The sequence below is a fragment of the Myotis yumanensis genome, unplaced genomic scaffold (genome assembly GCF_028538775.1).
Source record: "Myotis yumanensis isolate MYYU_CA2020_CCGP unplaced genomic scaffold, mMyoYum1.0.hap1 SCAF_11, whole genome shotgun sequence".
Taxonomy (NCBI): Eukaryota; Metazoa; Chordata; class Mammalia; order Chiroptera; family Vespertilionidae; genus Myotis; species Myotis yumanensis.
Genome location: NW_027223762.1, coordinates 9,505,483 through 9,521,035, shown reverse-complemented (window position 1 = coordinate 9,521,035; position 15,553 = coordinate 9,505,483). Strand labels below are relative to the sequence as shown.

At 56.9% G+C, this 15,553-nt stretch overlaps 1 protein-coding gene across 1 annotated transcript in view; it reads right to left on the bottom strand.

Annotated features, from left to right (window-relative positions):
- Positions 1–15,553, bottom strand: part of KLHL29 (kelch like family member 29) — a 259,907-nt gene that overhangs the window by 43,079 nt on the left and 201,275 nt on the right. The window contains exons 4-5 of the mRNA XM_070428755.1: positions 13,162–13,303; positions 9,797–10,309 (exon numbers count right to left, since the gene is read on the bottom strand). Coding sequence (XP_070284856.1) covers positions 9,797–10,309; positions 13,162–13,303 — 655 coding nt within the window. The remainder of the gene's footprint in view (positions 1–9,796; positions 10,310–13,161; positions 13,304–15,553) is intronic.

Sequence of the window (15,553 nt, the reverse complement as noted above, 5' to 3'; positions counted from 1 at the left end):
GGGCAAGCACCTGCCCCAAGCCTTGGTTGTCTATCCATGAACCTGCCTCCCAGGGCAGCTTCGAGGATTACATAAGTACAGAGTGAATATATAACGACTATAAAACGCCCACTCCATTCCCTTGCACAAGACAAGGCTGCATCTACCAGCGTGGCCCACCAGCTCCTGGGAAGGGTGGTCCCTGACCTACAGCCTGAGATGGAGGCCCTGAGGGGCGGGGGGGGGGGGGGGGGGCCTCCACGTTTACTTCTCTGCTCTCTGGGACGAATGGCATTAAATTAGGAATCTTGGAATCATGGCCCACACCAAAAAAAAAACTCTGCCTCATAAAACTGCCGTTTAGTCTAAGAAGGCAATGAACGTCTCCATAAAGAAGAGACTGAAAATATAGGAATTCTTTTTGGATCCATCAGAATTGCTGAAACCCGCCTGTTCGAGTGGCCAGACAGATCAGGGGCCTTCAGAGTCCCCGCATGGCGGTGCCTTAACTTAGGGGCTTCAAGGCTCTCTGCGGCAGGTCTGCTTGTGGTTCGAATGGAGAGCAGGCATCCTGGGCCTGCCAACGAGGCCACTACTCGGTCCTTAATGGTGCCCTGCACCCTAATGGACAAGCACGGCTGACCACTAAAGGTATTCATGATCCCAGGAAGGAGCTGGGCCTTTAAGTGGACCCGCTAGTCCCAACTGATGGAGCGCAGGTTCCTACTCCCATGAGATGGCATTCTGCGATCCCTCCCGGCATGAAGGTCCTTTGGAAATAAAAAGCTAACCCCATAGATGGATGGTTCTAATAATGGAAAATATAGTCAGTGCTCAGTCACCAGGGAGCGGAGTAAGCAGCGTGTAGGTGAACTGTGGTAAAACGATAAGAAGGGCCATAGGGCGGGACTCGAACCCAGTATGACTGGAGTCACACTGAGAAGAGGGCCATCTGCAAGCCCAGGAGCGAGGCCCCACCAGAAGCCAACCCCAGTGGCACGCCGACCTTGGACTTCAGCTCCCAGAAACGTCTGCTGTGTAAGCCCTCCGGGCGGTAGTATTCACATGGCAGCCGAGCACACCAATCAGAGCCCCTGGCCCCGGCCCCACAGATGACGGTGAGAAACCAATGCGTGTTTGCTGGGGACGCGTGCGGACCGGGGACTGAGGCACTGAGCGGTGACAACGTGAGAGCCACTTGGAAGAGGGAGGAGAAGGCAGGGAGAGGCCAGTGGGCAAAACCAGGAAGTTCACGGGCCACACGCGTGGTCAGCCAACATGGTCCCGGGACAGTAGAAGGTCCAGAAGAGCATTGTCTTGGGGATGCCCTGACAGCCCTGGGACTTCCCTCTAAGGTATATTTTTTTAAAGGGAAAGAGAACCACACCAAGGAAACAGGCAAGGACAACCATTTCAATAGATAACAACCTTTCAGCCATTTTTTTCTTCAGGCAATTTACACAGAGTTTTGTGTTCCTAACCCACTCGGCCGGCCGGCCAGCATTAAGTTCACCTTTTATGTTTCTGGAACAGTGAGTGTGCTCCTGAATAGAATGCAATTTCAACCAAATCCTTTCTCATGAGACCAGTGTGGTGCTGTGTTTCTCCAGTGTTATTTCATGGTTTGGGGGACCATGACCCCCCTCCCACGGGGACAGGCAGCTGGGACGCCACACCTTCGCCCAGCTCTCCTCCTCTCAAACCTCATTCCCATATACTGTAAGATTTCACTTACATGTGGAATCTAGAAAAAAAACCAAAACAAATGAATAAACCAACCAACCCACATAAAAACAGACTCATGGGAACAGAGAGCAAACAGAGGGGAGGGGAGTGAGGGGACTGGGTGAAGGAAGGTGAAGGGGAATAAGAGGGGAAGGAAGGTGCAGTTATAAAATAAACAAGCCACGGAGATGGAGTGTATGGCACAGGAAATATAGTCAATAATATCGCAATAACTCTGCATGGAGACAGACTTAATGTAGTAATCAGCCCATAAGGTACATAAATGTCAAATCACTATGTTGTACACCTGAAACAAATATACCATGGTATGCCAACTATCCTAAATATATAATAAAAGCCTAATACGCAAATTGACCGAACGGCGGAATGACCGGTCGCTATGATGCACACTGACCACTAGGGGGCAGACGCTCAACACAGGAGCTGCCCCCTGGTGGTCAGTGCGCTCCCACAGGGGGAGTGCTGCTCAGCCAGAGGCCGGGCTCACAGCTGCCGAGTGCAGCTGCAGTGGTGGGGACCTCTGCAGCAGCCTTAAGGAACAGTGATCCAAGCGGTAAGGAGCAGTGAGCAGGTGAATGGTAAAGAGTGAGGGGTCCCGGACTGTGAGAGGGTGCAGGCTGGGCTGAGGGACCCCTCCCCGCTCCAAGTGCACAAATTTCATGCACTGGGCCTCTAGTACTTTAATAAAAAAATTTTAAAAAGCCCCCAAAACTCATTCCCAGACTCAAAAATGGAAAAGTCCTGGGGGTCAGCCAGACAGGGCATGCCTTTCCCAGCCAAGATAGCACATGCTGGAGGTTTGAATAGGCCATTACCTCTGTGAAGTAAGGGGGAGAAAGGTTTGCAGAATCTGTGAAGCTGGGTCTGCACCAATTTCCCAGCATGCCCCACCCTGGCCCCCACTTTGATTCTTTGACTAGATCCTAGCCCTTGAAGACTAAAGGAACCTTCACCTTGCAGGACCAGAATGGCCTTGGGGACTAATGAAGTGGACTGCTCCTTGTCTACGAGCGTGGATCCCTGACGACCACCCTGGCTGGGGAGAGAAAGAAGGCAGCTGGGTAGCTGGAGCAGAGGCCAGGAATGGCCTTTGTAGCCAAGGATTCAGAGAACAGGATTCTTGGGCCTGTAGGTGTAAGTCACTAGCTGAACGTGTCTCCCATCAGGACAGGTCCTGCAAGCCATTTGAGTAGACGCGTGTGTGTGGAACTCCGATACATGAATCTATTGGGAAATCGTTACTCTGTGTCCGGGCACTCAGCCCCAGCACTCTCCCTCCAGACTGGGCATTTGTAGAACTATCTGCCTTCTCTCTGCCTCCTCTCCATCACTCTGACTGCTTCCAAAGGCCCAGACCACGCTGACCTCCTTTCTCCAGCCCCTGCAGCGTTTATCGCTGGCACCCCCCTGGACTCCCCAAGTGGAGTACAGGCTCCTCCAGGCAGACCTCTGCCCCTCCCAGTGCCTGGCATGGTGTCTGGGACACTGCGGGTATCACCACAGGCCTACGTCCAGCAGGAGCCGAGACCTGTCTGGGGACGCAGCCAGCACACTGCCAAGTGTGGGCTCTGCACACAGTAGGTGCCTAATCCTACACCCATTAGTTGCTCAGTGAGTGCTTGGTAGTGCACAGGGCGGGAGGCGGCGTGACTCAAAGCCCCTCGGAGTCCTCTGAGCGTCTGTGATCTAGAATCCGGCGGCAGTCCTTGTTGGTGCCGCACGGCCACTCCTGGGGGTCAGTTAGGGCCAGAGCGGGACTTCTGACCTTGAAGTGCTCAGCAGGGACTGGAAGCTGAAAGCCATACACTGTTCTCAGCTCCCTGTCCTCCGCCCAGCGAGGAGAAGGCCCAGGGGTCCCCGCTCTGCCTCTGTTCTGCTGAGCAGTGGGGCCCTGAGAGGGGTGTCCCCAGGCTGCTGTCCCCGGGGGTCCCCTCGTGCTCCGAGGAGGACACATCTCTGGGTGGTCTGGCTGCCTGTGTTACATCTCTCTGCTTGCCTAGTTCACTCAGCGTCAAATGAACTGTTAACAAAACCGTTAAGTCCAGACAGCCCTCCAATTAATGATTAACAAACCCCTGGAGGCCAGAGCTCTGTGAAGGGGGAGGCTTCCCAGGCGGGGCAGGGCCGCTGTGTTGTGGGTGGGCGAGGAGGCCAGACCTCCTGCGGACAGAGCGCCACATTCCAGGGGCTCTGACCCATTTCCTGGGCGAGGGCAAGGGCGAGTGTTGGGGTGGGTGCTGGAAAGGGTAACGGGGGACTGTGGGTCTGGCTCCAGATCTGTGCGAAGGGTTACGCCAGTCAGATCTGGGAGAATATTTTGGACAACCTTGCTTTAAAAACAGTATTTCTTCTCTGGGATTCTTTAGAAATGACTGCGGGGGCAGTGATACCAACAGCTGGCATTGTTGTGAGCTTACTCGGTGCCCGGCACTGTGTTAAGACGTTGCATGCATCACTAAACCCTCAATGCATGTGCATGCGGATGGCGCTGTCACTGCTTCCACATCACAGATAAGGAAACTGAGGCCGAGAGACACCTGCTTCCTGGCACGAGTTCACCAGGTTCGCGGGGAGTGGAATTTGAATTCTACCCAAGCCACTCCGTGCAGAACCTGGCCCACCAGCCCGCCGCCTGCAGCCTTGCTGGGTTGATCTGTCCCATGGATGGGTGTGGCCCCTGCTGAGCCCTTGGCACCCTGACATCAAGCTGAGCATCACAGGATGCTGGGAGCCCTTGCAGGTTGTTGGGAGGGGCCCCTGGAGTTAGGGGAGGACCCACCACAGGCCTGGTTCCTTTTGGTGAGGGCGATGGTAGAGACCAAATGGGCCGGTGGGAGAAGAAAGGCCCATTTCTGTTCAGAGTGGATGCCTGGGAGCTAGGTCTTGTGAGCATCTGATGTTAATGCTGTTGATACAACCTCCCGAGACTCTGGAGGGCCAGGGGTCGTTGGCTTTGTCACACTGGGTCCCTAGAAGATGGTGGGCACAGGAAGTGGCACCGGTGCCAGTGGTGAAAATAGTCACAGCAGACAGGTTTACGGGGATGGCTATGTGCTGGGCACCACTCCCGGCTTCACGTCAAAGACCTCGCTCACCCATCACAACAACTGGAAGGAGCAGGTCCTGTGATGATGCCCCTTTTACAGACGAAGGAACGGAGACAGGGTCAGGACCCACATTCTGCTGAGGTGCTTGGGGACAGGAGCTGACGCAGGGGAAAGGTATGGGCTGCCCGGCTGCAGAATGAAGTCCCACAGGCATTTCCTGTCTGCTCAGGCCCTTGGGCACCAACCTGCCTTCACCACCCAAAGGGAGGAGGCAGCTGGAGAGGAGTCACAGAACCGCGGCGGGTCGTTCCCAGCCCAGTGGTTTGTGCTGTCATCCATCTCACGCTGCTTGAGCATCCCTCAGAGCCCAGCACTGGCTGGGGAGCTAGGGGTGGCATGGGAAGGGGACGGGGTACTGGCCATCCAGTTGGGAGAATGACCCAGGAGTGGGTGCTGTGCCAAGGCACGGAGCACCGCTGGCTGGGAGAGAACCAGGGAGCTGAGTGGCTACAGGGCAGCCTGTGAGCAGAATGGCAAGAGGTGAAGGGGGAGCCAGGCAGGAGCCAGGCCCTAAGCACCAGGTGGGGGATGGGCATGTCCTGAGAGGAGAGGGGCCGTTGGACGCATTCCACCAGGAGTGACAGGACCACTGTGACTGCGCTGAGGGCCTGGAGGTCAGCAGTGCAGGCCAGTGGAGAGGGGAGGACTGAGCAGAGGAGGCAGGGTCCACGGAGTTTGCAAACCCAGTGCCCCAGGGGAAAAGGCGAGTCAAGGACAAACGCAGGCTGTGACTTTGAACTCTGGGATGGATTCGTGAGGTCATTTCTGAAACGGAGACCCAGGAAGAGCGGGTCTGTGGGAAGATGACTTCAGTGTGGACATTTCGTGCCTCTGGGCTAACCGTGTGTGGGCAAACGGCTTTACCGAGCATTCCCAGCTTCTTCTAGAATATTCATTGCGGGTGCAGAGGGCGCAGTGTGCCCTGGCATGGCAGAGGGCAGGGGAGGGAGACCTGGGATCTATGCTGGCCTCACGGCTGGGGACGGCAGTCCTGGGTCCCCCTGCAGGGCAGCTGATGCAGCAGCTTGGAGGGAAGGGACATGGAGGTGCCACGAAGGGGCTTGGTCAGGGCTGCCAACCCTGCGAACGAGCTTGGGCTTCTTCCACCTCTCCAGCTCTGGGCGGGGCCCGGATTTCCACCCTTTCATGAGCTTCTTTGCTCGGCCGGACTCTCCAGACCTGGGGCCACTGTCGATGGGATGACTGCTTTCGGTGTAAAGGGGGTTCAGTGCTACGCGTGTTCATGCTGGTCTCCTCAAATCCTCCTCGAGGGTGGACGGGGGAAAGGAGGCTCAGAGAGGTTAGGAGACTTGCCCCAGTCACACAGCTGTTCACTATGCCCCAAAGCATCTTCAGCAGATCCTGTCTTTGCCAAGCAGAAGGCGGCATGAGGGCAGACAGAGCTCCGTGGGCTGGAGGCCCAGGGCCAAGGATGGGAGGTGAGGAGAGGGGGAACCACAGGATGGGGCCACACACACTGCCTGTTCCCCAACCCTGGGAGCCCTCATGGCCCCTCCCTCTGGGCCTACAAAGTCTAAAGTCAGAACAGACAAGCCTCTCACTCCAGGTCAACTTGGACTTGGCTTTTTGGTGCAGAAGCAAGTGGGAGCAGGAGCAGCCTGGCTTCTCTGTCCTGGACACGTGGGTGAAAACACAACAGCTTTTCTGCAGCTGCTACCAGGCCCAGGGCTGGGCCTCACAAGGTCTCTGGCTACCCTCTCAGCTACCAGTAATCCTTTGAAAGAAAGGGGATAGGAAGGATGACGTCAGTAGCTTGCGCCTCTACTGTGCCCGCCTCGGCTGGGCTGCATGGCACCGGTGCGGTGACATTCAACTTGACGGTTTCCAGGCCTGAGGCTGGCCACCACCTCTGCCCACAGATAAGCCCAGGGGACCCAATCCAACAACAAGACAAATGGCTCTGGTGTTTTACAACAGGATACAAATGGAACTAATTCTTTTTTCCTCCCTTATCACTTTGCACACGTGAAATCTGTTTTAATTAGCTTTCCGTCTATCACCTTAAGCCAAATAAGGAAGAAACCCCGCAGACGGCTCCCACCCCCAAATGGTGCTTAGAGAAAGAAAGATTTATCCTTGCAAGTTTCGTAAGAAAATCTATATGTGCTCAATGCATTTAAATAACACTCATTAAAGTGAACTGCATGCAAGCTGCCTTCCCTCGTCACAGATGAGAGGCGGTAGCTTGACCTATTGCAAATCAAAAAGCATTTCCACACCACCTTTATTTTTCAACTGGTTAAGTTTTCAGATGAAAGTCCCAACACCCTTTTTTTGGGGGGGAAGGCAGACTAACATAAATCGCTCCAACGGAACTTTTAGCCCAGCCGATTGGAAGATAATGACAAGAAACAAAACGTGAAATTTTAAATCAGGGCACTAATGAAATCTGAAAATGCCAGTGGCTCCTCCCTCTGGCTGACAAGACCCACTCCTCGTGGATGGGATTTCTCCATAATTACTCAACCCCGTGAGAGGGTAGGTTAGGTTGTCACGTCAAACAATAGGAGAGAAAGTCTCGGGACTTTAAGGAGCCAGATCTCAAGGCGAGCCACGGTGGGTCTTATTATAACGCTGGGCAAGGTTTCAGCCAGCGAACAGGCGAGAAGGCAAGTTCTTCTTTCCCTAAAGTGGAGTTCAGACCGGTGTTGACACACCGCGCAGTGCCTCCCGGACCCCTCTCGGAGCCGGCTGCCTGTCATTTGGGAGTGTGAAATCAATGGGGCTCGGGAGATGTAAAATCCCCAGGGGCGGAATTAAAAGTGACCCAAATCCAAACCCACACGGTCTTGTCAGGAATAGGCTTCTCACACGGCAAGTTCCAAAGATGTGATTTCAAAATTCGGGCTTCTTATTTTTAAAAAATATGCAGTTGTTTGACATTAGATCTGACAGACAAATTATAGCTTTAGCAATAAAGGCTTTTAGGATTAGAAATGGAAGGAGAAATTACTTAAAAAACACCACAACACACACACACACACACACACACCAACAAACCCACCAGGCCTGAGTTGGGAGGCATTTGTATGTGTGTTTCATTGTCTCTCTTCACCGGAATATAAGGAGATACATCAGCAGACGAGGTCGTGAACATAAAGAATCAAGTTCAATGTAATTTCTGGGGGAAACAGTCAGCTCTCCCGCAAACTACCCAAGTCTGTGTGAGGGTTGTCACCGGGGGGGGGGGGGGGGGGGGGGAACCTCACTGACTCACCGGAAGGGGGCGCTGTGGACACTTGCTAGGCACACCCCCAGCTCATTCCTAGCACTGAATCTACCCTTTGGGGCTGGAAGAGGGAAGCCCATCAAGGCCCCTCTTTCTTCTCCCCTCCTGTCCATGGGCTTGGACCTACCATAGAGGATGGTTCATGTCCTCGGGCCCCACAAAGATGCTACAGGTCTGACTCTGCAGTGACCTGCTGGCCAGTGTGCCCAGGGGACAGCAGGGGCCCGTCTCTACCACTGCATCTTCCTGCTCTATGGACTCAGGTGTCTGGGGATGATGCCTGGCAGCTCTGGGGAGGCGGATGCCAGTTCCCTGCTAAACCCCAAACAAGGGACTCCAGTCCAGTTAGTTACCAGTTTCCTTTCTGCACAGAACAAGGCCTTTTCCTAGATGCACGTCTGACACCTGGCAAGTCAGCAAGACCCTTCACCAGTCCCGGGAGGCTGCCCGGTTAGGGGGTTATGCTCCCCCGGCGGGGAGAAGTGAGCCCACCCACAGCCTCAGGCCTTGGCAAGGCCTCGGAGCCGCTGGGACACCCAGGGCCCATTGTGTCAGAGTTGGCAACATGTACATTGGGAGCAAGTTTTTGTTTTTGTAAAGGGAGAGAGAGCCTAAAACCAAACAAAAAAATTAATTTAGTCCTTTTTTTTTTTTTTAAAAGATCTTAAACAAAGCAAGAGTTTACCAGAATGTAGATGTAATTTTCTATAATTTTGTTGTTTAAAATTAGTGCTGATTTCCAAAACAAAGACAGTCAGGGCGCCACAAGACTGGGAACGAAACCCAGTGAAGATATAGGTTGTGGGGGTGCTTGACAAGGCCTGGAAATCGCCCGAAAGGACGAAGAAGGAGATTCATGAGCAGAGGTGGAAAGAGGACAGCTAGCTGGAGCCAGTGCTCCCCAAGAGGAAAGGCCCCCCGAGATGCAGGCTCAGAGGCTGAAAAAGGGGAGGCTGAGGATCGTGCCCAGAGACTCACATTTTCTAGGTCCACCTCCCCTCCCCTTTCAACAAGGCCTGGGTCCCCCAGCAGGCAGATGGCTGGCCATGTCCCTCCTGCTGCACCGGGCCCAGGCCGAGCTGCCTCCTTTCCGCACTCAGCACGAGCAGGCCTGGCTGTCTGGAGCTCTAGGGGCCCCACCAGAGCCTCACCGAGCCACCCTTGGGTCCTTGAAACAAAAAAATCCAACTGGCTCAGGATGGTCTGGGAGTGTCTCCTGGGCCTCGGCGAATGCCCAGGGAGGCGCTCTCATCCGATGGCACGGCGGGGGTGCTTTTCTGGGGAGGGACACGGACAGTTCATATTCCCCCTGTCCGCATGGCTGGAAGATGGAAAAGGCCCAAGGGACTGTTTCATGGAGCCCTGAGGGGAACAGATGACGCCTGCTCATTCTCCACTCGGCCTGGCCGTGGGGTCAGAGGTGAAATGGCCTAGGGCTTGGGCTGGAGGCATAAGGACCCTGGACTTGGCAGACTCGCCCTCCCCTCCTCTTCCTGTCCACTCACATTGCCCTGCACACCTGTCCTGTCTTCCTCCTCCTCCTTCTGTCTGAGGCCAGGGGGCCCTACGGCAGCCTCCAGGGTGGGTGAGGTCAGAGGGTGCTGCGAGGGAGCAGAGGCCGCCAGGAACCACGCTCCTGTCCGTGCCCGTCGCAGTGACCACGTGGGGAAGCGCAGACGCAGGCACACGGGGAGCAGGTGGCAGCGGGACTTACCTTTGGGGTGCCCGGGGTCGGTGAACTCATACTTCCCCACACCAATGGTCCGCAGCATCTGCAGCCCGTGGGCGGAGTCGGTCGTGGGGGGCCCGTTGGTGGCAGGGGCACCGCTGGGGCGAGTGGCCGACGGCTGGGCTGGCGGTGGTGGAGGCAGCAGGGGCCCTGCCATGTGACCGTTGCCCACCGCAGTGGGTCCCGGGCGGGCCACCTGCCCCACGCCAGGCAGTGTGGAGACGGCCAGGGGCTGTGGGCTGGCATACAGGGCCTGGGCGGGCATGTTGACCACCACGCTGCTCAGTGGCTGAGAGGGCGGCTGTGGCAGCGAGTAGTGGCCTGGCATCAGAGGGAGCTGGGGCCCCACGTGTGGAGGCAGTGAAGGGGTCACCCCGATGACCGGGGCCTGGACGTTCACGGCCGGGCTGAAGGTGGGAGGCTGGGCCACTCCATAGGAGTGTGCGATCAGGGCGGGCTGGCTCCCGGCGGCCACCGTGGTCACCCATGGCCCTGTGCCTGCAAGGGAGATGGAAGAGATGTCATCTGCCGGTTATTCATTCACTCAACAAACACCGGCTGCCCCAGGCCCTGGGCTGGGCGCCAGGGTCACAGGGGTGGACAGCACGCCTGTGCCCAGGAGCTCACAGAATAAGCACCTGCGACTACAGGAGCAGGAGAGAAGCGCCTCAGGATATCTGAGCAGATGGCTGCGAGGGCTCGGGAGGGACGGCAGTCTTCTTGGGACAGGTGGAGAGGCAGCACAACAGACAGAAAAACGGGGAGGCCTTCAAAGAGATCCGGGCTCAAAGCCTGGCTCTGCCACTTGCTAGCTAAGAGCCTGGGCAAGTGGCTCATCTCCTCTGAGCCTCGTTCCTCCCACCTGTTACACGGAGCTAGCAACACCGACCTCACAGGTCTCCTGGGAAGAAGGGAATGAGGAAAACATATTTTAAAACAACTAGCAGAGGGCCTCGTATGTGCGACATGTTCCATACATGCCGGCATTTCCCCTTCCTCTTCGGAGGATCACGGAGGGGCGGTGATGGCTGGTTTCGCTGGGCAAGGGCTGGAGCTGCAGAGCTGGGGGTGTGTGCGGTGTGGGAAGTCAGTAGGGGTTGCTCTCTATGGCCTCGCTGCGGGGCCAACCTCTGCATAGCCGGCCTCGGGGGAACCGTGAGAATCCTTTTTGGCCCTGAAGGAACTTGTGGCTGAACAAGGGAGTCTGGACACAGCTCCTGAGGCCTGGTCCAAGACGCAGGGCCAGGGCTGGCAGGGCAGGGCCAGGGCCCCCCGAGCGAGCTGCCATTGAGGGGACTCAAGCCGGCTTATGAGTGAGACCAGAGGATACGGTGACAGGCAAGGCCAGTCTGGGTTGCCTTGGACTGAATGGGTGTAGATGTAGGTCTTTGTCACCTGAATGTCACCTTAGCTTTCCTGATGCCTCTGGAGTGGCCGTGAAGATTGAGGGCGAGGCCCTGAGGAAGGAGGGTGGGCCACCAGCCCCAGAGGCTAGAATGCTGGGGCTGGGAGCTCCCACACAGAAAGATCACGAGGCAGGGGAAGAATCAAGACAGCAGGGCAACTATCAAACCAGCAGAAGGCGCTGTCCCTGAGGAGCTGTCCGAAGGGAGAGCCACTGGGCATGGTGGCGGACAGCGCTTTAGGCCTGATTCTGCCCTCACTAGCTGAGTGACCTCAGCACAAGCCTCCCCGAGTCAGTTTCCCCATCTGCAGTGGGACAGGAATGACGCCAGCTTGGCAGGGCTGCTGCGAGCAGCGAGATGACATAGAACGAGGCACGTCATACCCGTGCAACCAATAGCTCTGATCACGAAGACGCTGGAGGACACGAGAAGCTGGCAAATGTCGGTGAAGCGGCACCAGCAAGACTCTAGAAAGGGCTGCCGAGGGGAGATTGTCCCCCAGCCTGGAGAAGAGGAGGTGGCGTCACCACAAGCCAGCCTGGTGTCTCAGGGACACAGCACGGCCTGCTAAGCTCAGTTTTCTCCAGGATCAGCCAGGGAGCCCGAGAAAATGCTCCAGAACTTCCGAGCGCAGCTGCGAGGTCTCGGATGGCTCTGTGGGAAGATCCAGAGGTGCCGCGGGCGGAGGCCTAGATGTATGAGGGGGTGGCCCAGAGGATGCCGAGACCTGCAGAGAGGCGTCTGATGGTGTGAGCCAAACTCTGCGCACCACTGTTCCCAAGGATGACTAAGTCTGCAGGTGACATAATATTGGGAGGATGAGGCACTGGTCAGCAAGGAAAGCAGGAACCTCAGAGATCCCAGGGTCACGAAAGAACATGGACAAGGCCTTGCTCTGGGGCCTCCACCCCTAGCTGCCTCACCTGCTTTCGAGGAGATGGACAGGGTCAGGGCAGCCACAGGACAGCACTGGGCTCTTACTGCTGAGACAGCATGTGATGTGGCTGCCAGCAGGGCAGAGGGGAAAGAGGCTGCCAGCAGAGCAGAGGGGACATAGGCTGCGGTGAGCAGAGGGGACATAGGCTGCGGTGGGCAGAGAGGACATAGGCTGTGGTGGGCAGAGGGGACAAAGGCTGCAGTGGGCAGAGGGGACAAAGGCTGCAGTGGGCAGAGGGGACAGAGGCTGCGGTAAGCAGAGCAGAGGGGCTGAGCGGAGGCACTGGGCAGGCCACACACGGTCCTTCGTGCTGTGATCATGGGGATCGTTGTTGAGCAATGAGATTGGAGCAACCCCTTTGAAGGGAAAGGGACTGGAAACGGGCTGAAGAACGTGGGTGTTTACCGCACAGAAGACTGGGAGGGGGAGGAGTGGGCTCTCCAGACATCTGCAGGGCTGTGGCATGGAGGGCCAAGTGGACACGTGTGCATATCCTAAGGGGGGTGTGGGACTGATGGAGATAGCACGGAAAGCTCTGGTTATGGTCCCAGCTGTCCAAAGAAGGCCTGGCCTGCTGTAGGAAGTGGTGTGTGAATCCCCCGTCCTGGGTGGGGTGTGGAGCACCCCCCTCCCCATGTATCCATTGGCAAGGCAGAACTCACTGGAAGGTGTGACTTGAGAAACTTGTTATGAACCAGGGTACTGCTGTTTGGGAATAACTATTCAAAATCACCCCGAGCCCACTCAAAGTCACTCCTACCATGTCACTCTCACTCCCCTGCTTTCTCCCAACGACTCTCTTGAGTAGCAGAGAAAGGGGGGTAGAGACACAGCCACTGCCCACGGAATGACACGCAGGGCCCCCACCCCACTCAGCACAGCCTGGGGTCCGGGCTGCTGCAGGCCCCGGCTTCAGGACCTGCTGAGGAGCTGGGGTGCCCCGTAGGCGCCCAGCACCTCTCCCAGCCCTGGGCACAGGTGCCTCTGCCCACGGAGGAAGTACACACCTGGATTGTCGCTCTCCCTCATCTGTTTGGAGGGCGGCTCATCAGTGTCCCAGGGCGTGGCCTGATTGATGGGCGTCTGCCCCCACCGGATGCTGGTCGTGAGTCCCTGGGACTGACTGTCTGCTTTGGAGATGCCGGGCGCCTGGGGAGAAGCAGAGCAGGAGGGTGAGCACAGCCCGGCAAGGGTCCTGCCCTGAGACCCGTGTCCCCTGCCCCCACCCCAGCAGTCCTGCTGCTGCCTGAGCCACGGGCCAGTCCCCGGGGGAATGACAGATCCTGTGGCCCAGCCGGAGCAGCTGTGACCTCTGCTAAACTCCCAGCTCCGGAGCACCCACCCCAGGACCTCCCCGGCCACCCTCCGTGGCCACTCACGCCACTGGAGCCATCACAAAGAAAAGAGCGTTCTGCCCTGAGATGTGACATTCCCTCCAGCCCTTGGGGCATTCGTAAACTGTAACAACATCCATGGACATGTGCCGAGCACCAGCGGCATACTCAGTGCCACCATCTCCCAGGCCCTTCGACATGTGAGAGAGCGGCTCTCCAAAGCTCAGCTCCCAGGCCCCACCCTGCCCCCACACCAGCCCGGAGGCCCCGGAAGTCCCACTGGGGAGGAGACAGAGGCAGGGGCAGGGTGGGGACCCAGGCTGGTGGGAGGACAGCTCCCACCCGGCCGCCTGGAGGGAGGCAGGCCGGGCTGCAGGCCTCAACCATGAAAGAGAAAGGAGCCTCAGGGCGAAAGCAGCCATGAGGACAGCGCTGGTCTCCTGAGCCTCAGCCTGACGATGGGATGTTATGCAATCGTTAAAAATCACGTTTCCTAAGCGTTCTCAAGGGGATGGCAAAATGCTTGCACTGGGATGCTACCCGAGAGAAGCAGGACACAGAATGACACAACCACCGCCCCACCATGTGGACAATACGTGTCGGAGGGAAACGCTGAAGCGTTAGCGGGGGTGCTATCCTTGGGTGAGAGGATTCGGGGTGACGTTTATTCTCTTGCCTACGCTTTTCTGTATTTGCCATTTCCATTATCATCATTACAATTACAGGGGGGCAGACGCAGGCTTACAGTTTTCCTATGGAAAACAATACAATAGCTAATAAAGATTAGCACAAGAATAAACCCTGTGTTTCGCAGACTCACAACTGTAACCCTACTTCTGTCCCACCCTGTATAATAAGCAGTAAACAAACAAACAAATAAATAAATAAAATAAAAATCCAGAAAGCAGGTCGGAGAGCCCGGGACTGGGATCACTGGGATGTGAGGGGGTGTGGGTCTCAGCAGAGGTAGTTTCAGGAGTGACCATGGTTCCCAGGAGTTCAGCCAGAGTCCAACAAGTTTGGGGGTGAAGAGCGAGACGGGGTGGGGGGCAGAAACAGCTGCCCATTGGAGACAGTCACCCAAGGCCAAAGAAGCCCCAAGGGGTATCTGCAGGCCTATTTAGGTGAGGCCTCGGTCCTGATGATTCTGATGGAAGCAGACCCAGTGCCCCAGCTGGTGGGGCAGCGCCCCCTGCTGGCCTCTCTGACAGTAGGTCCCCGGGGTGGGGGGATGTATGAGCAGGGAGGGCAGAGGGTTAGTGGGGCTTTGAAGCCTCATGGGGAGGACCACCAGCCTGCACCGGGCCTGGGAGGAGCGGAGCCACATCCCATTAGAACCAGGGAGGACCATCAGCCTGCATCGGGCCTACTGGGAGGAACGGAGCTGCATCCCATTAGAACCAGGGAGGACCATAGCCTGCACCGGGCCTGCTGGGAGGAGAGAAGCTGCATCCCATTAGGACCAGGGAGGACCACCAGCCTGCACTGGGCCTGCTGGCAGGAGCAGAGCCGCATCCCATTAGGCCCGTTGCTGCGCTGAGCTAATTGCATCAGGCTGCACTTTAGCTCTGGCCTACGTTTCAGATGCTTGGCGTCTGTGAACAGAGCAGCAAACAAAGGGAAAGAGGAATCTCCCGAGGGAAGAACAATTCAACGGACAAACTTCCTTGTTGGAGGCTCCTGCCCCATTTCTGTCTGTGGGACAGATGGGAGCTTGCGGTGGGCGAGAGGGGTGGGAACTGAAGGAACAATAGTGTGGCTTCTACAGAGTTCTCTAAATAGACAGCTCTCCAGGGCGCCCTGTCTGCACTCCTCTGTATTCCCAGGTTCTTGGGGTGCTGGTGGGTTCAGAGGCTCACAGGTTGCTTCCCCGTAATCAAAGGCATTGAAGGGGGTGGGCAGGAGCCTGTGCGATGTCCCATCCAGGGCCCAGTTTGGTGTGAAGTTTGAAGGCAGACACCCCAGCCTCCTCACCAGCACCCTCCTTCCCTGGTAAGACAGAAACCCTTCCTGCCAGTAGGGGGCGCTGCAGCCCCTCTCTGCTACCCTGGGTCTCTGTGGGTCT